The following is a 27,803-nucleotide window of genomic DNA, read 5'->3' on the forward strand; positions in this document are numbered from 1 at the left end:
TTATGACTTTTTTTGTTGAAAAAAAACTGTATTAGGGAGGGGAAGAGACTACAGATTAGAAATTGCAATTTTCACTTCGCATCTTGCATTAAAGTAAACGTACTTACGTAGTAGACCACAGAGCAGTATTGCCATTGAAGTAGCATTTCTTGTGGATTAACTATTCACCTTCCTGCCTAAAGGACCCTAGGTTAAGTAATAACAAAGCTTAAGAAAAAGATCAAAGGGTTTCCAATAGTGTTGCTATCTGTTTTGAGTATACTGGACTTTGAGCAGAATTCTGTAGCCATTAGTGCACAATTCTGCTGTGCCTGATATTATTGACTGAAGTTTGGGGAGCTGCATTTATACATCTTTATTCCAAACCTTTGAACTTTTGTTTTAGAGCAAATGATCTTTCCTGTTTCTGTGTTGCATGTAGATATCAGTACTTGTGTGGCTTTGAACGGAGGTTGAAAATAGTTGAATCAAATTGCCATTGTGACTTTCAGCAGCACTCAGATCTTTGTCTTTTATGCGCCTTGTTTTTTTGAAGGTGATGGCCAGTAACAGGCTAGTTTATGATTTGGGCACTGCAACTGTTAGCCAAGAAACTGATCTTGAAGTTCTATACAAAAATGCATATATTTTTTGTTCGAAAGTATGGTTCAAAAACACTCTAGGATGTACTTGTATCTGGTGCTAAAGAATCTCAGCAACCCAAATGAAATGTGTGAACAAAGTTATTAAAATGAATCAAGATTGTCATCAAATAATGGCTTGTGCAGCACATAAATACTCAAAAAAATTGTTAGTTATTAACCTTTTTAAGATTGACTAATTCCAGAAGGAATCACTGCAAGTGTGTGAGAGCACCAGCTCACACAACCAGTTCCTGCTGTATGACTTTTCCAGGAAGAGGAGCCATCCTAACACTCAATGGTTAAAAATTTGTAATTTATGTGGGATTTCTGCTCATGGCAGTTTAATCATTATAATCTACTGGGACACAGCACAAAACACTTGTAAAGTGTATCATGCAGCTTTACTTCTGACCTTTTTGAATACCAAGGTCTGAATAATAATGAGAACCAATTTTGACCCCTTTGTCTCCAGGAAGCAAGGCCACATGTGGCTCGAAGGTGATATTTATAGGTCCTTGAAAAAACGGCAATGTACTGATAAAGAAAGCACTGGATTATCCCGGATCATTTCTGGCATTGACGGTCTCTCCCTTGGTGGGAACATGAAAGTACACTCCATTGACAAGACGATAGAGGTAAGGATGTTCATATTATAGCCACGATCTTGACAAATTCCTACTGTCTGCAATGTCATACGCTTGAAGCTGGCCCTCTGCAGTGCTTTTTTAAAAGAAAACCTGTAGCTTGGCAAACTGTATATATAGAGTGTTTGCTAAGAACATGCAGCTCTTGTGTAATGAGTCACTTCAATTGCAACATCCCGTTTGTTTTTATTTGTTTTTGAGATGTGGTAATACTGGCAAGGCCAAATTTATTGTGTATCCCTAGTTTCTCAAAGTGTCAATGGGAAGCTTCCTTGATTGCAGCAGTTTTTTTTAAAGTGACTGGTTTGCCAGGCATTAAAGGTGGAATTTAATGCCCTTCTCTGTGGCATGTTTGGCGGTGTGGGCATTTCATCAGGTGGGAGGGTGGTGGATGGGGCCTTCCTGCCCCACCACCAATTGAGGCCCTTAAGTGGCCAATTAATCCACACTCCTGCCTTTGCTGCCAGCCCCCTGCCGTCACTCATCTGTGGTCTGGGATCCAATGTTGATACTTGGCCTTGGCTGGTTGTCATACCAGCAACAGCCTCCCCCTACTTGGTGGTGCTGTCAGCCTCTGGTTGGCCAGCAGCTCTTGGTGGGCTGGATTTCTGCCCCTGGGTTCCTTGATCCCGGGGAAGATCCACCGCTGTCTAGTTAAGTGCCTGAGTGGCACTTAGTTCTGTGGGCCTCCCCTAAAAGAGGTGACGAGAGGCTCTCGCTGGCTCTCCACCCGACAGGTAAGGCCCCCTTTGCCTCATTAAATGTTGGCCTAAGACTCGATTAAGATTTGTAAGAAGACTAGAATGTGCAGGAGTGATAGGTTTCCTTCTATTTGTTCCCTTTGAATCACAGAATCTTTACAGTGCAGAAGGAAGCCATTTGGCCCATCGAGTCTGCACTGGCTCACTGAAAGAGCATTCTACCTAAACCCACTCCCATGCCTTATCCCTGTATCCTTGCACATTCTTTCTTTTCAGATAGCAATCCAATTCCCTTTTGAATACCTCAAATCAAAACTGCCTCCACCAGCCTTTCAGGAAGTTCGTTCCAGACTCCAACCACCCTCTGGGTGAAAAAACCTTTCCTCGGATCACTACTTCTCCTTTTGCCCATTATTTTGAATCCGTGCCCTTGAGTTTTTGATGTGCTTTTGAGTGGGAACTGTTTCTCACTATTTACCCTGTCCATACCCCTCAGAATCTTGAATACCTTTATCAGGTCTCCTCTCAGCCGCCTTTTCTGAGGAAAACGGTCCCAACCTCTCCGATCTATCCTCATAGTTACAGTTGTTTATCCCTGGAATCAACCTTGTGAATCTCATTTGTGCTCTCTCCAATGCCTCCATGTCCTTCCTCAAGTATGACACCCAGAACTGGATGCAGTACTCCAGATGAGCCTAAATAATGCCTTATATAAGTTTAATATGACCTCCTTACTCTTGTACTCAGTGCCTTTATTAATAAAACCTAGGATACCATATATTTTATTAACTGCTCTCTCAGCGTGCCCTGTCACCTTCAATGACTTACGTACAAGGTCCCTTTGTTCCTGCACCTCCTTTAGACTTTCTCCCTTTTAATTATGCTGTCTCTCCACATTCTTACTGCCAAAATGAATCACCTCACACCTCTCTGCATTGAACTTCATCTGCCATTTTTCTGCCTAATCTACCAATATGTCTATGTCCTTTTGATGTTCAAGACTATCCTCATCACAGTTGACAATGCTTCCAATCTTTGTAGCATCCACAAATTTTGAAATCATGCCCTGCATACCACAGACTAGGTCATTAATATATTATCAGGAAGAGCAAGGGCCCCAACACTGACCCCCATGGGGGAACTCCACAACAGACCTTCCTCCAATCTGGAGAATAACCATTTATCACTACTCTCTATTTCCTGTCACTCAGCCAATTTCTTATCCAAATGCCTACTTTCCCTTTTATTCCGTGAGCTAGAATTTTGTTCTCAAGCCTGTGTGTGGCCCAATATCTAATGCCTTTTGAAAATCCATAAATGCCACATCAACAGCATTGCCCTTATCAACCTTCTCTGTTAACTCCTCAAAAAACTCCAGCAAATTAGTTAAACATGATTTTCCCTTAATGATGCATCTCATCTGGTCCTTGAACCTTATCAATTTTAAGTAAATTAGCCTTTCTAATATCTCCTCCTCCTTCTCAATTATAAATTCCTCGAGTGTACCAGTTACCTCCTCTCTCACCTCGGCCTGGGTAGCATCCTCATCCTTTGTAAAGACAGATGCAAAGTACTTGTTTAATACCTCCTTTACTTCTCCTACCTGAACATGCAAGTCGTCGCTTTTATCCCTAATTTGCCCTACCCTTTCTTTTACCACTCTCTTATTATTTGCATGCTTATGGAAGACGGGATTCCCTTTTATGTTAGCTGCTACACTCTTTTCATGCTCCCTCCTTGCTTTTCTGATTAGTGTTTTCACCTCCCCTCAGGTCCTACTATTCAACCTGATTCTCTGTTGTATTTTCTACCTGTCATCTGTCATATGCGTACTTCTTCCTTTTCATCTTCACCTCCTATTTCTGTCGTCATCCAGGGTATTCTAGATTTATTTGTCCTATCTTTCCCCTTCAAGGGAATATACCTTGACATTGCTTGCAATACTATCTCTTTGAAGGTAGCCCATTGTTCAGCCACCGTCTTTTCCGCCAATGTTTGATTCCAACTCTCTTGACTCGGATGCATTCTTATCCCATCAAGGTTGACTTTCCCCCCAGTTAATTTCCCTTGCTCTGGATTGCTCCTTGTCCTTCTCCATGGCCAACCTAAACCTTATGATACATAATTTGAATACTTTGATAAGGTGCCATATAATAGTCAAATGAATAAGCTCAGAGCATTTGGAGTTAGGGAATAAGTAGTAGAATGAATTGCCAGCTTGCTTCAAGACAGAAAGTAGAGGGTTTGGATAATGGATAACTATTCAGTGGCAAAAGATGGAAAATGGGGTGGACGAGGACAGGTGCCAGAGCCACTGTTATGCACAATTTATATTAATGATTTAGATTTTGGAATGCATTTAAATTTTTGGGTGACCCAAATTTGGGGTGTGGGGTGGTTGGAGAGGACTTGTCAATAGTGTGGAGGACTGCAACAGATTACAAAAAGTTATGAATAAAATTGCAGAACGTGCATGTAATTGGCAAATGATTTTTAACACATTTGTGTGAAGTATTAAATTCTGGTAAGAAAAATAAGGGTTTACATATTCACAAGAGCAATTAGGGAAGGGAAATAAATGCTGGCCTAGCCAGCGACACCCACATCCCATGAACGAATAAAAAAGTTACTTGGAAAGTAAGATTCTAAATGGGGAAGAGGAGAAATGGTGCACAAGTCACTGAAAGTAGCAGTACAGGTTAATAAGGGCATTTAGAGAGGGGGAAAAAAAAAATCAAGCATTAGGATTTATTTCTAGGGAGATGAAATTGAAAAGTAGAGAAGTTATGCTAAACTTGTACTGACCCATGAAGTAGTGTGTACAATTCTGGTCACCATATTATTAAAGAGATATAGAGGCACTAGAAAGGGTGCAAAAAAGATACTTGTAAGGAAAGGATGAACATGCTCTGTCATTTTTCTCTTGAATGGCGAAGGCTAATTAGTGGTCTTCAAAATTATGAAAGATTTGATCGAATTGATACAAAGAATGTTCTCACCTGAGGGGAAGACCAAACCAAGAGACCATCAATGTAAGATAGTTACCAAAAAATCGAATACGAATTCAGCAAAGCCTTCCTCACCCAAGGATTGGTGAGAATGTGGAATTATTACCACAGGGAGTAGTTGAATTTAATAGTACAGCTGCATTTGAGGTGGAGCTAGATAACCATACGAGGGAGAAGGGAATAGTGGGGTCATGCTGATAGAGTTAAATAAGGAAGGATGGGAGAAGGCCTAAGTGGAGCATAAATACCAGCATGGACTGGTTGGGCTGAATGGTTCTGTTTGTTCTATGTAATTCTACTCAATTATTGAATCTAGAATGGCACAGTACTTTAACATATCTACAAATATGGGAAAGGAGTAGAATTCGTAAATTTGGTGGTCTTGTGGCTCAGTCAATAGTTCCCTTACCACCGAGTCAGAAACTTCGGTCACACCCCAGACTGGTTGGCCATGGAAAAACTCAGCCACTGATACTGTTAAGCCAGCATGTATTGATGCCGGTTCCTAGCCTAGATAAATGGTGAGGGCCAGCAGCAGGAAGGGCATCTAGCTGTAAAACCACCCACCAAATTCAAAAATAATGTTTGATATGAAGGGTGATAATCAACATTGTGGCGATCCCCATTTAGCATGGGAAAAACCGAAAAACGAAGGTAGAATTTGGAAGTTGTGTTGTTTTTTTGAAAAAAAACTCGTTTATTATCAAAAACAATTGAAGAGTTTAACTTCTTTTGCTTTATACGTATTCCCTGTCCTCTAGGAAAATCATAGATTATTACATCAACATCAAACAGACCATCTTTTCAAGTGTTTTCTCTACGAATCATCTAGTCTAGTTCCACTGTCCTGTCTACCTTCCATACCCTTTAATATTTCTCTCTCTTTCAAGCAACTGTCTAAATCCCCTTTCAAATAATTCTGTGCTATAAATTTTATATAGTGAATTGTGGTGCAGAACTTTGCCCTCTTTTTTTTCTGGCTCAACTTCCTCTATCAAATTGTTTCATGATCTTAAATTTGTGACCCCTCTTTACCACCTTGCCAAGGACTGTATTTACCTAACCTTTCATAATCCTAACCTTGAAGATCTCATCAGATCACGGTTCAAATTTCTCTTCTACCGTGAAGAAACTCCTAGATTGGCAAATCTCATATCATAACTAACCCTCATCGTTGGTAAGGTAGTAAAAACCCTTGATGAGTCAAATGACCTGAATCTGTAGTACACCTTTTCTGCTGCCTTTATATTCTTCCCACGTGTGCAATGTTTGACAGCCCTGTAATCTGCAGCTCTGGATTCTACAAATTCAGTTAGCTTTCAAAATTTCTTTCACAGGATGTGAGTGTTGCTGGCTACACCAGGATTTGATGCCTATCCGCAATTGCCCTTGAGAATGTGGTGATATGTTGAATTGCTGCAGCCTATGTGGTATAGGAAGGGAATTCCAGGATTTTGACCCAGTGACAGTGAAGGAGCAGCAATATAATTCCAAATCAGAATAGTGTGTGGTTTGAAGTTCACATTCAGCTGCTGCCCTTGTCCTTCTAGGTGGGAGAGGTTGCTGGTTTGGAATGTGTTGCCAAAGGAGCCTTGGTGAGTTGTTGCAGTGCGACTTGTAGAGGGTACATACTGCTTTCACTGCACCGGTGATGGTTGGGGTGTGAATTAAGCAAGTTGCTTTGTCTTGGATGTTGCCAAGCTTGTTGAGTGTTGTTGAAGCTGCACTCATGCACGCAAGTGGGGAGTATTCCATCACATTCCTGATTTGTGCCTTGTGCAAGCTTTGGAGAGTCAGGAGATGAGTTACTCGCCTCAGAAATCCCAATCTCTGACCTGCTCTTGTAGCCATAAAATTTATATGACTGATCTAGTTCCGTTTCCTGTGTATCCTATGGCTGTGGGTACAAACCTAGGGATTCTGTTAGTCCTTTTCTATGCCGTTGTCTATTTACACTGTCTATTTTGGTTCTTGCAATATGTATTACGCTGTAACCTCTCCAGCCCAGAATGCTTGGGGCCAAGACGTTTCTGGATATCGGAATTTTCTGGATTATAGAATAATATTAGAATGCTTAACCAGTGTGTGAACCGGATGTAAATATGTATCTGAATAAAACAGTGACAAAACATTATAAAGCACTAATATATTTTAATAAAAGCAAACTACACTTGTATACCATGGGTCTGCTGTAAATAGACTGGGGGAAGAAAATGGTAGGTGATGGAGATATATAGTGCCTGTAATGCCAAAAATCACAGTGTAAGGTCACAGTTGAAACACGGGACTCAGAATTAGCACTACCAACAGGCCTAAGCTAGGGAAAGTAAGCTCATGATAAACATTTAATATAAAAACTGAGAACCGTTTCCTTTTATAGAAAGATTACCAGTTTGAAAGGCTGTGACTTTAAATTTCATTCCTACCTAATTAGCCGACTTTTCTTCCTCCATTATCCACCTTGTGCCTCTCTCTCTTATTTCACAATTTGTTGCAGAACCACGAGTAGCAAGTTTGACAGTCCTGCTCAAAAAATTTCCGGGATAACTGGTATTTCCAGATTTCGGGTTTCTGGACTGGAGAGGTTACAATGTACTATAAGACCATAAGACATAGGAGCAGAAATTAGGCCATTCGGCCCATCGAGTCTGCTCCGCCATTCAATCATGGCTGATAAGTTTCTCAACCCCATTCTCCCGCCTTCTCCCCGTAACCTTTGATCCCCTTACCAATCAAGAACCTGTCTATCTTGGTCTTAAATACACTCAATGACCTGGCCTCCACAGCCTTCTGTGGCAATGAATTCCATAAAATCACCACTCTCTGACTAAAGAAGTTTCTCCTCATCTCTGTTCTAAAAGGTCTTCCCTTTACTCTGAGGCTGTGCCCTCGGGTCCTAGTCTCTCCTACTACTGGAAACATCTTCCCCACGTCCACTCTATCCAGTCCTTTCAGTATTCTGTAAGTTTCAATCAGATCCCCCCTCATCCTTCTAAACTCCATCGAGTATAGCCCCAGAGTCCTCAAACATTCCTCATACGTTAAGCCTTTCATTCCTGGAATCATTCTCGTGAACCTCCTCTGGACTCTCTCCAGGGCCAGCACATCCTTCCTGAGATACGGGGCCCAAAATTGTTCACAATATTCCAAATGTGGTCTGACCAGAGCCTTATAAAGCCTCAGCAGCACATCCCTGCTTTTATATTCTAGTCCTCTCAAAATAAATGCCAACATTGCATTTGCCTTCCTAACTACCGACTCAACCTGCAAGTTAACCTTAAGGAGAATCCTGGACTAGGACTCCCAAGTCCCTTTGCACTATAGATTTCTGAATTCTCTCCCCATTTAGAAAATAGTCTATGCCTCTTCTTCCTACCGAAGTGCATGACCTCACTTCCCCACATTGTATTCCATCTGCCACTTCTTTGCCCATTCTCCTAACCTGTCCAAATCCTTCTGCAGCCTCCCCGCCTCCTCAATACTACCTGTCCCTCCACCTATCTTTGAATCATCTGCAAACTTAGCCAGTATGCCCTCAGTTCCTTCATCTAGATCATTAATGTACAAAGTGAAAAGTTGTGGTCCCAACACTGACTCTTGTTTCTCTGCATTAAATTGCACCTATCTGTTGACATTAGTCCTTCTACAGTCTTTCATAATCCTTGACACAATTTCCCAAATTTGGTGTCAGCAGCAAATTTCAATATTATTTCCTCCATTCATAAACCCAGATGATTGGTGGCTGATGGAAGACAAAGAGAAGTGGTAAAGGTAATGTTTTCAGATTGGTGGATTAAATGGTGTTGCACTGTACCTGGGATCTTAGCTTTACACCATATAAATAAATAAGTTAGATGAATTAAGAGTTGAATATCCAACTTTGTAGATTACACTAAATTAAAAAATGGGAACAAAAAGTTACAGAGGGACATAGTTGAGTGGGCATAACTCTGGCAGATGGAGTTCAATATATTATAAAATATTTATACAGATTGACTTCAATGTTGGCTCTAAGAAAGGAAAATTGGAATGCTCTCTCAATGAGAAAAAACTAGATGTTGTGGAAGAGCAAGGGATTTATGTGTTATGTATACAAATCACAACCGGGTACAAATCAAAAGGATAATGGAACGTTGACCTTTTACTGCAAAAGAAGTGGTCAGTCCCCTTCTGGAGGTACTACCTTTAGTTTCAGGCACCAAATGTCAGAAAAGATATTTTGATGAGATGCAGCGCAGGATCAAGCGTTTATTAAAAGGGCAGGTTGAATAAACTTGGTTTGTATTAAATGAAGGTATTTAAAATGTTGAAAAGATTCAGTAGGATGAGTATGAGGGAACTAATTTCTCAGATGTGGTGTTCCAGAAGAAGAGAGAAAATCTTTCAATTAGAGCTAGACGGTTAAGGAGTGAAATCAAGAACTACTTTTTCACAAAAAGAATGATGGAAACCTGAAATGGCCCACTCCCTAAAAAGACTATTGATGCTGGTTCAGTTGAAATTTTCAAAATGAACCTGGAACAAAGATGGGTAATTGAGATTGAAGTACAGATTAGCTGTAGTGTAATAGAATGGCAGGCACTCGTCCGGAGTTGAATGGTGTACTCATGTTCCTATGTAATAAATAAGAGCTGCTTCAACTTAGACCCCTGTTGTACACCACTCAGCACATTTCTCAGTCTAGGAACCTTACCTTTTGCTTTCAATCCTCTAACCATCTGTATGCATGTGTTTACATTCCTCTTAATTATGTATGCTGTTGTCTTTGCTATCGGTTGCACCTGTATTGTAATGATGTACATACCTATACATATCTTTATTTCCACCGGAATTTCCCCGCATAAGGGCAATAAATGAGTGTATGTGCAACTATTGAGTGTTATATTTGTGAGAAGTTTGAAGGCAACGTAACTTGCACAAAGCAGATTTGAGTGAGTTTTACTAGTCTCTTTATTTCACTTGTGGAAAAAAGCTGAGTTTTGCAAAGTGGAATGCAGCATTCCATTTGTGACTTGTACATAGTATATTTGTTGAAAATTCAAAAAGTAAACTTTTTGCCATATAGTTGCCCTGGAAATGCACATGCAAGATTTGTTTTTTGTTTAGTGCAACAGAATTTTATTGTTGAATAGAAGACTGCTGTGCGATGTGACTGACATCGGTAGCTAATTAGTTATACAGATTCAGCAATGGAATGTAAACACGTTAGTCTTTAGAAAGTGGAAACAGTAATGGCGTATGTATTGGTTGTTAGTACCCAGTGATATGGATTTAGTTATTAGGAACAGGGTGTAGTAATGAAATGGGCTCGCATGTGTAACTGGTGATTAGGACATGACTTTTGTGGGATTATTTAATTTACAAGCTGCTTGCATATGTTTGAGTTCTGTAACTAGCTTTGGCAAATTAATTTTTGTACTGCTGACTCTCCATAATGATTAAAAGCAGCAATAGCGAGGAGGTTGCCATGGTTTCAGTTTGTTCTTGCTGATTGTGAGAGTGCGAACAGCTGCTTTATTAAAATAAACACAACTGGTGGCTAATAGCAAAGTAATTTTGAACAAATGGATGTCTCTGACTTCTTTTGGGTGGAAACGAGCCAGGTTTGCACTCAAGCGTGGTAGCGGGCAGGTAAAACGACGTTTTACCTGCTGGCTGCGATGGCGGGTTTTCATGCCGTATCTTCCCAAACCCACCCCATTATTTATGCACTCCCAGGAAACGGACCTTTCCATGTTGGGTGGGTGCTCATTCACCCGCCAGCCATCACCCCGCCACTGCATCACGCCGGGCGCCATATTTAAAGTCCAGCCGCATGCACACATCTCGGTGCTTCCAGACCACCAGTGCTGCATGGAAAACATGACCCTGATACTGAAGAAGAGTGCAGCCCCCCCAGGTTCAGTAACACATCCCTCGAGTACCTTTTGGATGCCATGGAGGCCCGCTGGGATGTCCTCTACCCCCAACTCTAGCTGCAGGATGGGCAACAACAGCACTGGTTTGGGAGGCAGCGGTCAGCGCCAACACCCTTCAAAAGAGGACAGCCACCCAGTGCCACAAGAGGAAGAATGATCTCCTTTGTTCCGTCAGGGTAAGTCACTCTTTTCATCACTCTCAACTCAAACACTGAAACCCATCACACATGTATCGCCTTTACTTCACTGCCGTTGGATCAAAGTCCTGGAACTCCCATCCTAAAAGCACTGTGGGTGTACCTACACCACATGGACTGTAGCGGTTCAAGAAGGCAGCTCACCACCATCTTTTCAAGGACATTTAGGGATGTGCGATAAATGCTGGCTCAGCCAGCGAAACCCACATCCCATGAATGAATTAAAAAAACATCTACACGGCCCTCACTCACTGCTGGTTCAAGGGACATCACCATTCACACTCTCACACTCACTGTCCATTGTCCTCATCATGTCCATGGGACCACTCACCACCCACACAGGTCAGGCATTCTTATCATCTGACCTGGCAGGCATCCTGCTTATACTTTCTCCATCTCTAATCATGCAGGACAAGCTTGCACACAACAAGAGGGAGAGGTTGCAGACCAGTGATGGAATGCCCGAAATCAAGGTCCTCACGGACTTTGAAAACAGAGCCATCCAGCTGGCCGGTGAGGATCTAGACTGGTCCTGTGCTGATGGTGAGGTTGGTGGTGCTCTACCAAGCGAGGGTCCAACAGTGCAACATCCATCAGACAACCATGCCATGAGTGATGTGTCCTGTTTCACAGGCCACTGCCATGCACTAACTATCTCTCCTTGCTTTCGCAGGCACATCTACCAAACGGCCGTCAGAGTCCACAACCCATGGCTTCAAATCAAGCCCTGAAGAAACCTCTGAAGAGGAATCTGGAGGCACCCTCCCTGAGGTCCCATCAAAGTGCTCACCCAACAGAGGGGAGACACACCTCGGTAGGACCTAGCTTTAGAGTAGCCCCCAGATCACAATCTGGTGAGCACATTGCACCATCTGATCCACAGCAGTTGGAGGCAGGGACTTCCCAGGTTTCCAGCACTCGGAGGATTGCTGGAGGCCAGAACTTTGCTGAGTCAGATGATGGTCCTCTGGACTTGGTCATATCACAATTGCTGGAGCTGCAAAGGCAGGCTCAGGAACATTAGGAAGGGATGTCTGCTGCACTCCTCAGATTGCAAGGCGCAAGGGAGGTATCCATCCGCCTTCACTCTGAGGTGATAGCATTGGCATCACTGACGTCAACACTGGTAGGATGGCAGCCGCAATGAAGACCTTGGTCCAGGACTACGCTCCTGCACTGCTGCATGGACTCAACTCCATCGCTGATTCCATAGTTGACCTCCAACAGTGTGTACACAAGAAGGATGCCGGACAGCTCGATCTCACTCCAGCTACCCCTGCTCCGTAAGGAGTCAACCTGGGGCCCCCGGGCACCCATAGGGTGGAGGATCAGTCGGTGCACACTATGGGCCCATCTATCCTGGTGACTCTTGAGTGTCCGGCCCATCCGACTCCCCTCTTCCTGTGACCACAGCAGCTCAGGATCCACAGGCCAAGGAGGATGCCACTGCCACACAGTAGGACCCCGAAAGCAGGCCGGGTCCCTCCAAGTCTCAGTCCTCCAGAGGATGCCCGCCAAGTTAATCACCAACTGGGTGTCGCAGTCAGCAGGTTGTCACCACCCCCGCTGTGGATGTCCAGGGAGCACCAAGATGTAGCAGCAGGGTTAGGAAAGTTGAGGAGAATTAACTCTTTTAGAGTCAACCAAATAAACTAAATCAACAAAATGAGGGATAAAGTAAACACAGCCTCTAAGTTAGGTTGGCTATAAAACCAAAGACAAAGTTTAAAGGAAACATGCAGACATCAATCCAAAATGTAATTAAGAGGGTTGATAAAGCACCCCAATCCCCACGGTACCCACCGGGCACGGAAGGCCTCGACGGTGCCGGCAGACACCATTGGGAACAGTTATCCACTCTGTCTAGACCCCCTCATGATTTTGATCAAACCAGATTTCTTCTCAAACTTCCGTCAAGAGGAAAGCCTCAGCTTCACATTATCCACGTAACTCATCCCTCATCCTTGGAACTAAATTAGTAAATGTCTTGTGCATGCTCTCTCACACCTCCATGTCCTTAAAGAGCAGTGCCTGAAATTGAACTCAATGTTCCAGTTGTGACTGAATCAGTATTTTTTTAAAAAGAGATTCATCATAACTTATTGTATTGCATGCCTACATTTATAAAGTGCAGGATCCTTTATGCTTTAATTGCCTTGTCAACCTTGCACCCACAATAGCATTGTACCCTTTGGTTTGTATTGCCTCTCCTCTTTCATCCTACCAAAATGTACCCCTTTACTCTTGTGGCAAATGAAATTGGCCCATTGCCTTTTCATTATCTGCCTGGAGGGTTCCCTAAGAGAAGAGGACCTCTCTTTTCCTGTGCAACTCCATAGAACCATAGAAAAGTTATGGTGCAGAAAGGGGCCATTCAGCCCATCGTGTCTGTGCTGGCCAAAAAGAGAAAAAAGAAACTAGCCTCTTATTTTAATCCCACTTTCCAGCACCTGGTCTGTTGCCTTGCAAGTTACAGCACTTCAGGTGCAGATCCAGGTACATTCTTAAATGAGTTGAGCGTTTCAGCCTCAAACACCAACTTCAGCAGTGAATTCCAGGCACCCACTGCCATCTGGGTGGAAAATGTTTTTCCTCATGTCCCCTCTAATCCTTCTATCAATCAACTTAAACCTACGCCCCCCCCCCCCCCCCCCCGCCCCCCCCGGTAATTGACCTCTCAGCTAGGAGAAATAAGTCTTTCCTGTCGACCCTATCTAGGCCCCTCATCATTTTGTGCACCACAATTAGGTTCACCCCTTACCCTCCTCAGTTCTAAGGAAAACAACCTTAACCTATCCAACCTCTCCTCACCGCTGCAATTTTCAAGCCCTGGCAACATTATTGTAAATATCCTCTGCACCCTCTCCTGAGCAATTATGTCCTTCCTGTAATATGGTGACCAGAACTGTGTACACAATTACAGCTGCGACCTAACCAATGTTTTATACAGTTCCATCATTAAATCCTTGCTTTCGTATTCAATACCTCGCTCAATAAAGGAGAGCATTCCATATGCTTTCTTGACCACCTTGTCCACCTGTCCTGCCACCTTCAAGGATCTGTGGACATGCAGTCCAAGGTCTCTCACTCCCTCAATCCCTCTCAATAACTTCCTGTTTATTGAGTGCTCCCTTTGTTTGCCCTCACAAAATGAATTAACTCTCACTGTTCTGGATTGAATTCCATTTGCTACTTCTCCGCCCACTCAACCAAACCACTTATATTATTCTGGAGTTGACAGCAATCCTCTTCACTATCAACTACACAGCCAATTTTTGTGTCACCTGCAAATTTCCCAATCATGCCTCCCACATTTAAGTTTAAATCATTAATATATACAACAAACAGCAAGAGCCCCAACACTGAGCCCTGTGAAACACCATTGGAAACTGTTTTCCATTCGCAAAAACATCCATCAACCATTATCCTTTGTTTCCTGTCACTGAGTCAATTTTGGACCCAACCTACCACCTTCCCTTGTATCTCATGAGATCTCACTTTTCTGACCAGTCTGCCATGTGGGACCTTGTCAAATGCCTTGCTGAAATCCATGCAGACAACATCCACTGCATTACCCTTATCAATCCTCCTTGTTACTTCCTCAAAAAATTCTATTGTTAATAAGACACGATCTTCCCCTAACAAAACCACACTGACTATCCCTGGTCAATCTGTGCTTTTCTAAGTGGCAGTTTATCTCGTGCCTCAGAATTGTTTCCAATAATTTGCCCACTACCAAAGTCATATTGACCGGCCTATAATTTCCTGGACTATCTCTCATACCCTTTTAAATAATGGTACAACGTTCGCAGACCTCCAATCCTCTGAGACCTCGCCTGTATCTTGTGAGGATTGGAAAATGATCCTCAGAGCATCCGCTATTTCCTCCCTGGCTTCCTTTAACATCCTGGGATACAATCCATCTGATCCTGGTGATTTATCCACCTTCAGGGATGCCAGTTTCTCCAGTACTTCCCCTCTCACTATACTTATTGTATCTAATATTTCACACTCCTCTTTAACTAGAATGTCTCCATCATCCCTCTCCTTAGACAGAGACAAAGTACTCATTGAGAACACTGACCACATCTTCTGTATCAAAGCACAAGTTACCATGTACATCTCTGATAGGCCCTACCTTTTCCTTAGTTATTCTCTTGCTCTTAATGTACTGCTAAAACATCTTAGAATTTTTTTTGATTATACCTGCCAATATTTTTTCATTTCCTCTCTTTGCTTACCTAATTTCTATTTTTACTTCAGTCCTGTGCTTTCTATACTCCTAAAGGCTTTCTACAGTATTAAGTCATTTGTGATTCTCATAAGCTTTCTTTTTCTGCTTTATCTTGGCCTGTACACTTCTGGATAACCAGGGGGCTCTAGATTTGGCATTACCACCCTTTTTCTTTGTGGAGACATGTCTACACTGTGCCCATAGAATCTTGCCTTTGAATGCCTCCCACTGATTTGATACAGCTTTTCCTTCTATTAGTTGTATCCAGTCCACTCTCGCTAGCTCACCTCTGAGCTTCTTAAAATTGGTCTTCCCCTGATTTAGAACTTTTACTCCTGTTCTATCTTTGTCCTTTTCCATAATGAGGCTAAATCTAACTATATTATGGTCACTATCTGTGACTTCGTCCACTTGTCTAGGTTCATTTCCTAAGACTAAATGTAGAATTGCGCCCCCTCACATTGGGCTAGTTACATTCTGGCTAAAAAAGTTCATTCACGTGATGTGGGCTTCACTGGCTGGGCCAATGTTTATTGTCCATCCTTAGTTGCCCTAGCTGACTCCTCTTTCACAATGTCAGCCCCTCTGCAGCCAGAATGCGCCTTGCCTTTAAGCAAGCTAGTTTTAGGTGGTGCTAACTTTACACAAACTTAGATCTCCTACTGAGATATATAGCCTCTGAACTGCGCATTCAGCATGAGACTGCATGCCAGAATTGCCTTAACTAGCAGGCAGTGCAAAATTTATTGCTGCTTGCATTACTTTGGGTGCAGGTTAATTCCGCATGCAATTTCTGTGCCTAATTTAGGGGGCAATCCAATTTTGTCCCCAGTGTATTGTAGATGTTGCTGAGGAACAGCATATAGATAAGAAATAAGAGGGAATGAAAGATAGGTCCTTGCAGGACTTGAGAGGTATTGGTGTGGAAGTCAGATGAAAAGCTATTGCAGTGATTCTCTGACTACAACTAGATAAATAGGGATAGAACCAAGAGAGGGCAGCCCATCCAACTGAATGACAGAGGAGAGGCATTGAAGGAAGATGGCATTGTCAGCTATATAAAAAGCTGCAGACAGGTTAAGGGTGAGAAAGGATAGTTTACCACAGTCACAAAAGATGTAATTTGTGAATTTGATGATTGTTTCAGTGCTTTAGCACAGGTGGAAACCTGATTGGAGGGATTCAAATGTGGAGTTGAGGGAAAGATGGCAGAGATTGGGAGGAAACAACACTTTCCATCACCTTGGAAAGGAAAGGGAAGCTGGAGATGGGGCAGTTGTTAGTAAGGACAGATATTTAAATTTGGGATTTTGTGGAGGTGGGAGATTTTGGCTTTTTTCAAGGATATATGTAGTACCTGATGAGAGGGAACTAAGATGGGGACCAGGAAAGGAAGTTGGGTTGTCAAACAGTTAAGTGAGAATAGGGTCAAGGGAACAGGAGTTTGGACTTGTGGCCAGAATGAGCCTGGAAAGGGTATATGGGGAGCTAGAAGAGAAGGTAGAGAAAGATGCAGGTTCAGTGCTGGGCTGTGTTGGGTACCCTTGGGGGAAGTTCTGCTCCGAGTTAGGGGAAGGGAGGGAAGCAGCAGTGGCAGCTGAACAGTTCGTCTCAATCTTAGTAATGAAGTCCATTGGCTCCTTGCATTTGCAGGTGAGATTAGAGGGAACAGGGGGACATTTGTCGTGAAGAGGAGATGCTGAGTATTATCTTTGCATTCCAAGAAAATCCTGGATTAAAGAGCAGTGTTGGCAGAAATCCAGCCAGACTTGGCAATGAATGACTAAACCAGCTATCTGTCATAGATGTTTAAGACCTATCCTTTGAACTTAGGGGAGCAGTGATGAGGACTGTAGAAGGATGAGGGAGATTAATGGGGCGAAAAGCGTCAAAGCGGAGGTGAGGGTGTGATTGAGCAGATTGGTAGCTGCAGAAATACAATAGCGCATGGAAGATCAAAGGTTTGACAGTTTGGATTTTGGAAGTGTTCTAAATGATTTAGAGCTTTTCCAGGGATTGACAAGGATGTGGGGTTTGAAGGGGGTTGAGAGTGAAGAGGGATGCAAGGAAGTGATCAGAGGTGGCCTTATCTCTGATTGACACAATAGGAGTGGCGAGGCACTGTAAGATGGTGGGATCGTGGAGATGGCTCTGAATGTGGGTAGGGAAGTTTATATGGAGCAAGAGATTTAGGGAGGATAGGAAGGCACTGAATTTATAGAGAGAGCATGATGAGTTGAGATGAACCTTGAAATAGTGAAGAATGAGGAGTCATTCGATAAGAAGCTGAGGAACGAAAGCCATGAGCATATATTGGTGAGAAACTTTGTGTGGTACTTGGGTAGGCAGTTAAGAACAAGGATTTTAAATCTTCGGTTTCATGATTGCTCTTTCTTCATTAGTGACTTGTGGGCTTCTCCGGTTGTCCTGACAAGGTGGAGATCAGTTGCCTTATTGGTGAGGCAGTTCCAAGGCTAACTAAAAATAAAAAAAATGGAAACATTTGAATATGAGAGGAAACTAGCAAGAAATATGAAAACAAATGACTTCTAGAAGTATAAAAAGGAAGAATAACTAAAGTATTGTCCCTTGGAAGATGAAACGGGGGAATTAATAATGGAAATGAGGAAATGGCAGTCTCTTTGAACAAGTATTTTGTATCTGTCTTCATGATGGAATACACCAAAAGCATTCCAAGAATTATAACACTCATTATCACTAGAGAAAAAGTACCAGGAAAACTAGAGAGACAAAGGACTGCAAATCTCCTGGACTGATGGTTGTATCCTCGGGTCTTAAAAGAAGCAGCTGCAGAGTTAGTAGGCCCATTGGTTGTAATCTTCCAAAATTTTCTCGATTCTGGAAAGGTCCTCTTGGATTGGTCCTCCTGTAAATATAACATCTCTGTTCAAGAAAGAAGGGAGACAGAAAGCAGGAAACTATAGGCTTCTAGCCTAACATCTGTCATTGGGAAATAGTGGAATCCATTATTAAGGAAATAGTAGAAGGACATTTAGAAAATCATTTAAATATCAAGCAGAATCAACATGGTTTTGTGAAAGGAAAATCGTGTTTGAAAAATATATTAGTTATTTGAGGTTGTGGCAAACAAGATGAATAAAGAACCAGTTGATGTGGTGTATTCGAATTTCCAAAAGGCATTCAGTAAGGTGCCACGTAAAATGTTATTGCGCAACATAAGAACTCACGGTGTTGGGGTAATATAATTAGCATGGATAGAGGATTGGCTAACAGGAAACAGAAAGTCTGGATAAATGGGTTATTTTCAGGTTGGCAAACTAACTAGTGGTTGCCACAAGGATCGCATCTGGGTCCTCAACTATTTACAATCTGTTAATGACTTGAAAAAAGGGATAGTGTGTACAGTAACCAAATTTGCTGACGATACAAAGATATATAGGAAAGCAAGTGATGTTACAAAGATACGTGGGAAAGCAAGTTGTGACAAGGGCACAAAGTGTCTGTCTGCAAAGGGGAGATATAGGTAGGTTAAGTGAGTGGGCAAAAACTTGTCAGATGGAGTATAATGTAGGAAAATGTGAGGTTATCCACTTGGCAGGAAGAATAGAAAAACAATGTTATTTAAATGGAGAAATGCTGTGGTAGAAGAATTTAAGTAGCCTTGTACATGAATGACAAACAGTTAGCATGCAGGTACAGCAAATAATTAGGCAAATGGAATGTTCACCTTTATTGCAAAGGGGATAAAAATAGGGAAGCCTTGTTGCAGCTGTACAGGGCATTGGTGGGACCACACCTAGAGTACTGCATAGAGTTTTGGCCTCCCTATTTAAGGGAGGGGGGTGGATCTACTTGCATTGGAGGCAGGTCAGGAAGATTTCCCTAGGCTGATTCCTGAGATGAAAGGGTTATCTTATGAGGAAAGGTTGGGCCCATACTCATTGGAGTTTAGAAGAATGAAAGGTCATCTTATTGAAACACATTAGGATTTTAGGGGAAATGCAGAATACTGTGGAAACTGCAAGTCTGAAATAAAAACAAAAGTTGGAATTACTCAGCAGTTCTGGCAGCAGCTGTGGAGAGAAAAAAATTAATGGGCAAAATTTTTAGCTCAGTGGGCATGCACCTGTCCCGCTCGAGCGTAAAGTGACATGTGTTGACATCGGGCGAGCGTCCTGATGTCAATGTGCGGTCGCGCAATATTTCGTTCGGCGGACGCGTGCCAGAGTCGGCAGCGCACCCACCGTCAACTAAAAGACCTGTTAAGTCCATTAAGGGATCAATTAAATAGAATTTTTCGCTGCCGGCCAACCTTACGGCTGGCAGGCAGGTGAAAAGGCCAAGCGGCCTTTGCACTTCTTAGGAAACCTCATCCACCGGCAGGGTGAGGTTTCCTGAAGCAAATAAATTAATAAAATAAATTTAATTAATGACATGTCCCTGCCCATTGACAGAGTTACATGAGGGGATGTGTTTTATAACATTTTTAATTTCTTTATTGTTTTAAAAACTCTTCATCTCCCTGAGGCAGCTGTGTTCCTCGGGGAGATTTTCAAGCACTCACTTGTGCACATAAGCAAAGTTCGCGCTCGCCCGCTCGCACTCCACTCCACTCCACCACCCCTGCCCGCACAGGCAGCGCTAAGTGCCGCAGCTCGTGTTTCATGCAGGGTGGGCCTTAATTGGCCCACCAACGTGAAATCGCCTTCCGGCCTCAATTGCGGGCAGCGGTTGGCTTCTCAACCAAGCCTGCCCGATAAGGGTGAAATTCTGCCCAATGTTTTAGGTCAATGACCCTTCATCAGATTCTTCAGAGGCTTCATGGCGTAGATGCTGAGAGGATTCCCCTTGTGGGGGTGATTCTAAATCTAGGGGGAACAGTTTCAAAATAAGGAGTCTCCCATTTAAAATGAAGGTGAGGAGGAATTTCTTCTCCCAGGGTTGTTAGTCTTTCGAATGTTCAACGCCGGAGAGCAGTGGGTCTGGGTCATTGAATATGTTCAAGGTTGAATTGCACAGATTTCTGGGTTCTGGGGGACAAACAGGAAAGTGGAGTTAAGGCAGCAATCAGATCTGCCCTGATCTTCTTGAATGGTGCATCAGCTCAAGGGGCCAGATGGCCTACTCCTGCTCCTATTTATTATGTTCTTTTAAAAAAAGCCAATTGGTTTGTTTTACTGGATTACAGGTTTGCAATGCATGGTAGAATGGGGAAAAAGCTAGAAAACCAGCTAAGTTATTAGAAATAAATTTTTGTGAGAAATTCAGCACTAAAAATGGTAAATATAAGTTTTCTGAAGAGACGGAAGAACTGAAGAAAGCAAATGTAGTTTTTAAGCTTTTTTTATTGAGAATTATTTCAAACTGCAATTCATTAGTATAACTAGATCTCTTGCAGCATTAATTATTGTGAATCAGGCACTGTATTTAAGTTAATAGAAAATAGGTGTGAAGCTAGCAAGGCACGCACGCAGAATACGATTTCTAACATATCAGTTCAGTTTTAATTGCTATTTTTACTGTAACAGATCTGTCAGCACTAATGTGACTTGAAGTCATTTTTTATAAAGCTCTCTAGAGCAGCTGGCAATCTAAGGAGTGAATTTCTTTTCCACCCACATTAGGTAGCAAGTATGTATCACGTGCTAGTTGAGCAACATACATGGTATAAATAGAGCATGTGTCACTGCAGTTATGACATGGGAAAAGGGTGTATTAAAGAATTAAAGTCAGCATAATTTGTGCACTTAGTGTTTGTAGTCAAAATGCATTTATTCTCTCCCCATTTCAGTATCTGATTGTGTTTCAGGTTAAAATGTTTTTGTAAGTGAAATTTGCATCAGCTTTAATTAAAAATTATTTGCACTCTTAAATTTACACCCCTTTTAGTTCACAGAAGTGGCTTTATTTCATTTTCCTTGAGCTCTATTCAGACTTGGACCTTCAGAGGTCATAAGAATTTTTATAGTAGGGAATGGCCATTAAGCTTCATTTTGAACAAACTCCAGCTATAACAAATACATGTATGGACTTGGTGCCTTCGACAACACATGGTTATTTAGCGAGAAGAAATGGCACAGAACAGAAGAAGAGGACTTGAAAATATTGTCAGACCTCTTGAGTCTTGAAATTGAGGAGCGGGGGTAGCAGAATAGAATGATTTTGAAAGAGTGCCATTGCAAAAGGCTTCAACTTTCTCTACTCCTCCTCTCAATGAGAGATCCTAAAAAACTAGTAGTAGAAAACAAGAAGGTGGGACAGGACATGGAACTGGGGGAAGTTGCAGAGCTAGTGTGAGCAAAGTCATGGAGCAGCTTGAAAACTAGGAGGATGATGCTGATTTCAAAGCAAACAAATGTGTGGAAGTCTGAAGATGAGTGATTTAAAAAAAAAGAGGTGAAATGATACATATGTGGTCTTATGGAATGGCAGAGCAGGCTTGAGGTGCCTTCTGCTCCTATTTTGTATGTTTGTATGGACAGCAGAGTTTGGGCTGAGTTAGCATTTAGTATGTAGCATGAAGTTTAAGAGGAAAAGGTCAAAATCTTGAGACAGTTGGACCTGGAGATCACCAAAAGGGTTTTGACTGTAGTGGGGCTGAGGTAAGGATTAGAGATGGGTTATACACATTTGGAAATAAGTGAACACCTGGGGTCTGAAGCTCATGACAGGATAGAACAAAATCTAAAATTTGCAGCCTGTCTGATTTAACTACCCAACCACCTAAAGAAGAAAGCTGAGAAAGAGTCTGGAGCATGTGTAGTCATTTTGAAGGCTGCTACACCACAGCTATGTTTTTGCCAGTTAGTGAACGTTCAGATTTATCCAAAACTTAGTTGTACATGGTATTTTGTAATATCGGTTCTGAAATGAAGACATGGCAAGATACAATTGGGCATCACAGCACATGCACATTGATCCCATATCCAGGGAAAATCTTAAGTACAGTTTGGAGACCAGGAATGGGATGGGGCAAAGGATGGACTCTTCTTTAGGTGGTTGTACTTGGTGGAGAAATGATTGCTTCAACAATGACCTTTCTTCTATCATAAGGTCAGAAGCGGGGATTTTTGCTGATGATTGTACAAAGTTCAGCACCATTTACAACTCTGCAGATACTGCATGATCAAATGCAGCAAGACCGGGGCAATGCTCAGGCTTGGGCTGACAAGTGACAAGTAACATTCATTCCACACAAGTGCCAGGCAACGACCATCTCCAACAAGAGAAAATGTAACCATCACCCCATGACCTTCAATGGCATTACCATCACTGAATCCCCCCACTATCAATATCCTGGGGGTTACTATTGACCAGAAACTGAACTAGACTAGCCATATAAATACTGTGGCTACAAGAGAAGGTCTGAGGCTAGGAATCTTGCAGCGAGTAACTCACCTCCTGACTCCCCAAAGCCTGTCCACCACCTACAAGGCACAAGTCAGGAGTGTGATCCACTTGCCTGGATGAGTGCAGCTCCAGCAACACTCAAGCTTAATACCATCCAGGGCAAAGCAGCTGCTTGATTGACACCTCTCCCACAAACATTCAGTGCCTCCACCACTGATGAACAGTAGCAGCAGATGCACTGCAGAAACTCACCAAGGCTCCTTAGGCAGCATCTTCCAAACCCACGACCACCACCATCTAGAAGGACAAGGGCAGTAGACACGTGGGAACACCACCACTGGTTGCTCCCCTCCAAGCCACTCAGCATCCTGACTTGGAAATATATAACCGTTCCTTCACTGTCACTGGGTGAAAATCCTGGAACTCCCTCCCTCACAGCACTGTGGGTGTACTTACACCACAGGGACTGCAGTGGTTCAAGAAGGCAGTTCGCCACCACCTTCTCAAGGGCAACTAGTAGTGGGCAATAGCCAGTGATGTCCACGTCCTGTAAATGAATAAAAAAGAAACATGAGAAATTTTTTGAGGGTCATGAGTCTGTGGAACTCTCTTCCCCAGAAAGCGTTGGAAGCAAGGCCATTGAGTTACATTGACTCCCTTGTCAAACAAGAATCTAAGGGTTTAGGGAGTATGAAGGAAAGTGGAGTTGAGGTCAAAATCAGATCAGCCATGATCTTATTGAACAGTGGTGCAGGCTCGAGGGGTCAAATGGCCTACTCTTGCTCCTAATTCATATGTTCATATGGTTTAGCTGTGTTGTGACACGGGGAGTACAACCAAGTAAGCTAATGGAGGAGCACCAGCAGTAAATTGTGTCTAACAATTGAGGAACAACAATGGAAAATGTATCATGGTCATGATCAATCATAAAGGAAAGCTAGTACAAGAGAAAGCTAGCTAGAAATATAAAAACACACAGTAAGCATTTCTATAGATATTCAAAAAAGAGTTAACAAAGTGAGCATTGGTGCTATAGAAAGTGAGTCTGGGGAATTAATAATGGAAAATAAGGAGACGGCAGATGAATTGAACAGATATTTTGCACTGGTCTTCACCATAGAGGATATAAGTAACATCCCAGATATAGCTGTAAAACAGGTAATGGAACTCAAAAAAAAATTATAATCACCAGGAAAATGGTACTGAGCAAATTGTTGAAGCTGCAGGCTGACATGTCCCTGGGTCCTGTTGGGCTTCACCATAGTGTCTCAAAAAAAGTGGCTAGTGAGAAAGTTGATGTGTTGGCTTTAATTTTCAAAATTCCCTAGACTCGGGGAAGGTTCCATAAGTTTGGAAAGTAGCGATTATAACTCCTTTTATTCAAAAAGGGAGGGAGACAGAAAGTAGGAAACTACAGGGCAGTTAGCAGAATATCTGTCATGGGGAAAACATTAGAAGCTTTAATTAAAGACGTTATAAGCAGAGCACTTAGATAAATTCAAGGTAATCAGGCTGGGTCAGTATGGTTTTGTGAGAGGGAAATCGTGTTTAACTAATTTATTGGAGTTCTTTGAAGAACTAATGTGCTGTGGATAAAGGGGAACCAGTGAATGTACTGTACTTAGATTTCCAGAAGGCATTTGATAAGGTGTCACATCAAAGGTTATTGTGGAAAATAAAAGCTTATGGTGTGGCGGTATCAGATTGGTATGGATGGAAGGTTGGCTAGCTAATAGGGAACAGAGGGTAGACATAAATAGGTCATTTTCTGGTTGGCAAGGTGTAGCAAGTGGAGTTCTGCAGGGGTTTGTACTGGGGCCTCAGCTTTTTACAATTTATACAAATGACTTGGATGAAGGGACTGAAGATATGATTGCTAAATTTGCTGATGACACAGATAGGTAGGAAAGTAAGTCATAAAGAGGACATACTGAGGCTACAAGGGGGTATAGATAGGTTAAGTGAGTGAACTGGCACATGGATGACAATGAGGAAAATGTCCATTTTGGCAGGAAGAATAAAAAACAAGCGTATTATCTAAAAAACAGAACATGCTTAATAAATTCAGCAGGTGTAGCAGCATCTGTGGAGAGACAAGAGTCATATGGACTCAAAACATTAACTCTGTTTCTCTCTCCACAGATGCTGCCAGACCTGCTGAGTGTTTCCAGCATTTTCTGTTTTTGTTCCAGATTTTCAGCATCTGCAGTATTTTGGTTTATCATATTACCTTAATAGTGAATGATTGCAGAGCTCTTGAGATGCAGAGGGATTTGGGTGCCCTAGTGCATGAATTGCAAGTAATTAGGAAAGCTAATAGAATATTATCGTTTATTTTGAGGGTAATTGAATGCAAAAGTAGAGAGGGTTATGCTTCAGTTATACAGGTCGTTGGTGAGACCACAGCTGGAGTATTGTGTACAGTATTGGTCACCTTATTTAAGGAAGGATGTAAATGCATTAAAAGCAGTTCAGAGAAAGTTTACTAGACCAATACCTGGAATGGAAGGGTTGGACAGGCTAGCCTTATATCCGCTGGAATTTAGAAGAGTAAAAGGCGACTTGACTGAAACATATAAGATCCTGAGGGGCCTTGAGAGGGTGGCTGTGGGAGCAATGTTTCCTGTTGTGGGGGAATCCAGAACTAGGGATCACTGTTCCAAAATAATGGGCTGCCCATTTAAAACAGATGAGAATTATTTTCTGAGGTTCCCGTCCTCAAAAGACAGTGGAAGGAGTCTTTAAATATTTTTAACCATAGAAAAGTTATGGCGCAGAAAGAAGCCTTTCAGCCCAATGTGTCTGTGCCAGCCTTAAAAAGGAAAAAAGAATCTAGACGCTAATTTTTAATCCCACTTTCCAGCACCTGGTCCATAGCCTTGCAGGTTACAGAACTTCAGGTGCATATCCAGGTATCTTTTAAATGAGTTGAGTGTTTCAGCCTCAATCACTAATTTAGGCAGTGAGTTCCAGATGCCTACCACCCTGTGGGTGAAAAAGCTATTCCTCATGTCCCCTCTAATCATTTTACCAAGCACCTTAAAATCTATGCCCCCTGATAATTGATCCCTCAGCTAGGGGAAACAGGTCTTTCATGCCTACACTATCTAGGCCCCTCATAATTTTGTACACATCAATTAGGTCACCCCCCCAGCGTCCTCTGTTCTAAGGTAAGCAACCCTAGCCTATCCAATATTTCTTCTTAGCTGCAATTTTCAAGCCCTAGCAGCATTCTTGTAAATCTCCTGTGTACTCCCTCCAGAGCAATTTTCCTGCTACATGGTAACCAGAACTATACACAAAATTCCAGCTGTGGCCTAACCAGCGTATTATACAGTTCCAGCATTACATTCCTGCTTTTGTATTCAATATCTCGATCAATAAAAGAAAGCATTCCGTAAGCTTTTTTTTAAACCACCTTTTCTGCCAGTCCTGCAGATGTAGGTAGATTCTTGATAAGCAAGGGGGTGAAAGGTTATTGGGACTAGGTGGGAATGTGGAGCGTAAGTAATCAGCTCAGCCATGATCTCATTGGATGGCAATACAGGCTCGAGAGGCCGATTGGCCTACTCTTGCGCCTAGTTCATATGTTCGTATTTGATTTTGAGTTGGACTAAGGTAGTTGGTTGTTGGGAAAATAGGGCTAATGTCATTTAAATGAGGAATGGTTGAAGTGGTGAACATGGAACTGGATGACAGGGTACATTCATACACCTTGGGGTCAGAGATGGGATGATAGTTGGCAAGAACCCCAAGTCAAGATGAGCTTTCCCTTTCCCTCAGAAATGCATCCACAGTAACTCCCCGTTAATTGTTTTCTCATTTTAACATCTACAAGTTAATGGCGCCTGTAATTTTGTTGAGCGTTGCAAGGTTTGTTTTAACGTCATTTCCCGCAAGACCCATTTGGCACCATTTTGGATCGGCCTCCCCCCACTTCCAAGTTACAGAATTATCCCCTCCAACCTCTGAATTACAGCCTCCTACCCGACCTCCAGATTGCAGCCTCCCCTCCTGACCTCCAGGTCGCGGTTTCCCCCCTCCCTCTCTTGGACCTGCGTTCCCATTTGAAGATCTAGATCTGATCTGAAGCCGGAGCTCCGATGTTGTGGAAGTCCAAGCCCCGATGGTACAGGAGAGCCAACCTGGGGCTGCTACAATCCAGGTTTTTTGTTTAAATGCTCTTGCCTCACTGCTTCTCCCAAGCATTCACTGGCAGGAGCATTTAAAAAAAAAACTGGATTATCTGTGCCAATGGCAGAGCTGATATCATATCAGTCTCCACTTTTTAGATGACTGTTGTAAATCAGTGTAGGATCAATCTAAATAAAGAAAAAAGGAACCTGTTTCATGATCCTTCTGCAAAATATGTGAGGTGGAGCTTGTGCTGTGTAAGCTCTACTGACATTCTTTCCCTGGCATCTTCCCAGTCATCATTCTCTTCTCAACACCAGTTTCTCATATCTCCACCCGCAGCCACGAGTATTAACCTCGCAATTTCTGTCCTCTAGTCAGTCTCCTTTTCTTCTCTTCCCCCACCCCTCCCACCCCCAACAAGACCCCATCTTCTAATCTTTATTCCGTAGCCTTCCTTTTCCCCCATTATCCTCATGCTCCTGTCCCAAGACCCAATCTATCTGCCCCTAATCTCCTCTCCCTACACACTTTACCGTCTTCCAGCCCAATCCGATACATCTCTCTGCTTTGTCCATCTCTCCTTTCAATGTGGGTGCCAGTCCTGAGCTGATGGGAGGGTGACATCATGGAGTGGGGTGGTTGTTTCCATGGCATATAATGTAAAAGATGTAATTCTGCCATGTTACTAGAGGCAATGCCTGGAAAATTCATGTCCCATTCCAGGAGAGACAGTACAGCACACCTTAAGCACAATGAAACTGAACGGAAGGCTGTGTGTTTGATACCCATAGTCTATATGGGCAGAATTTTGCCCTTGATGGGCGGGCACGACCGACTTGGTGGTGGGCGGGCAGCCGATCACCGCCACTGAAATGAGCCCTGCCGCCATTTTAAGTGGGCGGGCTAATTAAGGCCTGCCCAGCAGGCCACCTGACTGGAAACGCTATGCACTTTCTGTGCAGGAGGGGAGGGGGATTCCCCAACAGCCAGAGTGCGCTCTTCCACACAT

The 27,803-nt window shown here is 42.7% G+C and overlaps 1 protein-coding gene across 5 annotated transcripts in view; it reads left to right on the plus strand.

Annotated features, from left to right (window-relative positions):
• Positions 1-27,803, plus strand: part of cdc14ab (cell division cycle 14Ab) — a 242,079-nt gene that overhangs the window by 176,197 nt on the left and 38,079 nt on the right. For all 5 annotated transcript variants that reach the window (XM_041207693.1, XM_041207689.1, XM_041207691.1 and 2 more), the window contains exon 11: positions 1,096-1,258. In XM_041207693.1, the coding sequence (XP_041063627.1) occupies positions 1,096-1,258 (163 nt within the window). The remainder of the gene's footprint in view (positions 1-1,095; positions 1,259-27,803) is intronic.

Source organism: Carcharodon carcharias, chromosome 16, assembly GCF_017639515.1.
Source record: "Carcharodon carcharias isolate sCarCar2 chromosome 16, sCarCar2.pri, whole genome shotgun sequence".
Classification (NCBI taxonomy): domain Eukaryota; kingdom Metazoa; phylum Chordata; class Chondrichthyes; order Lamniformes; family Lamnidae; genus Carcharodon; species Carcharodon carcharias.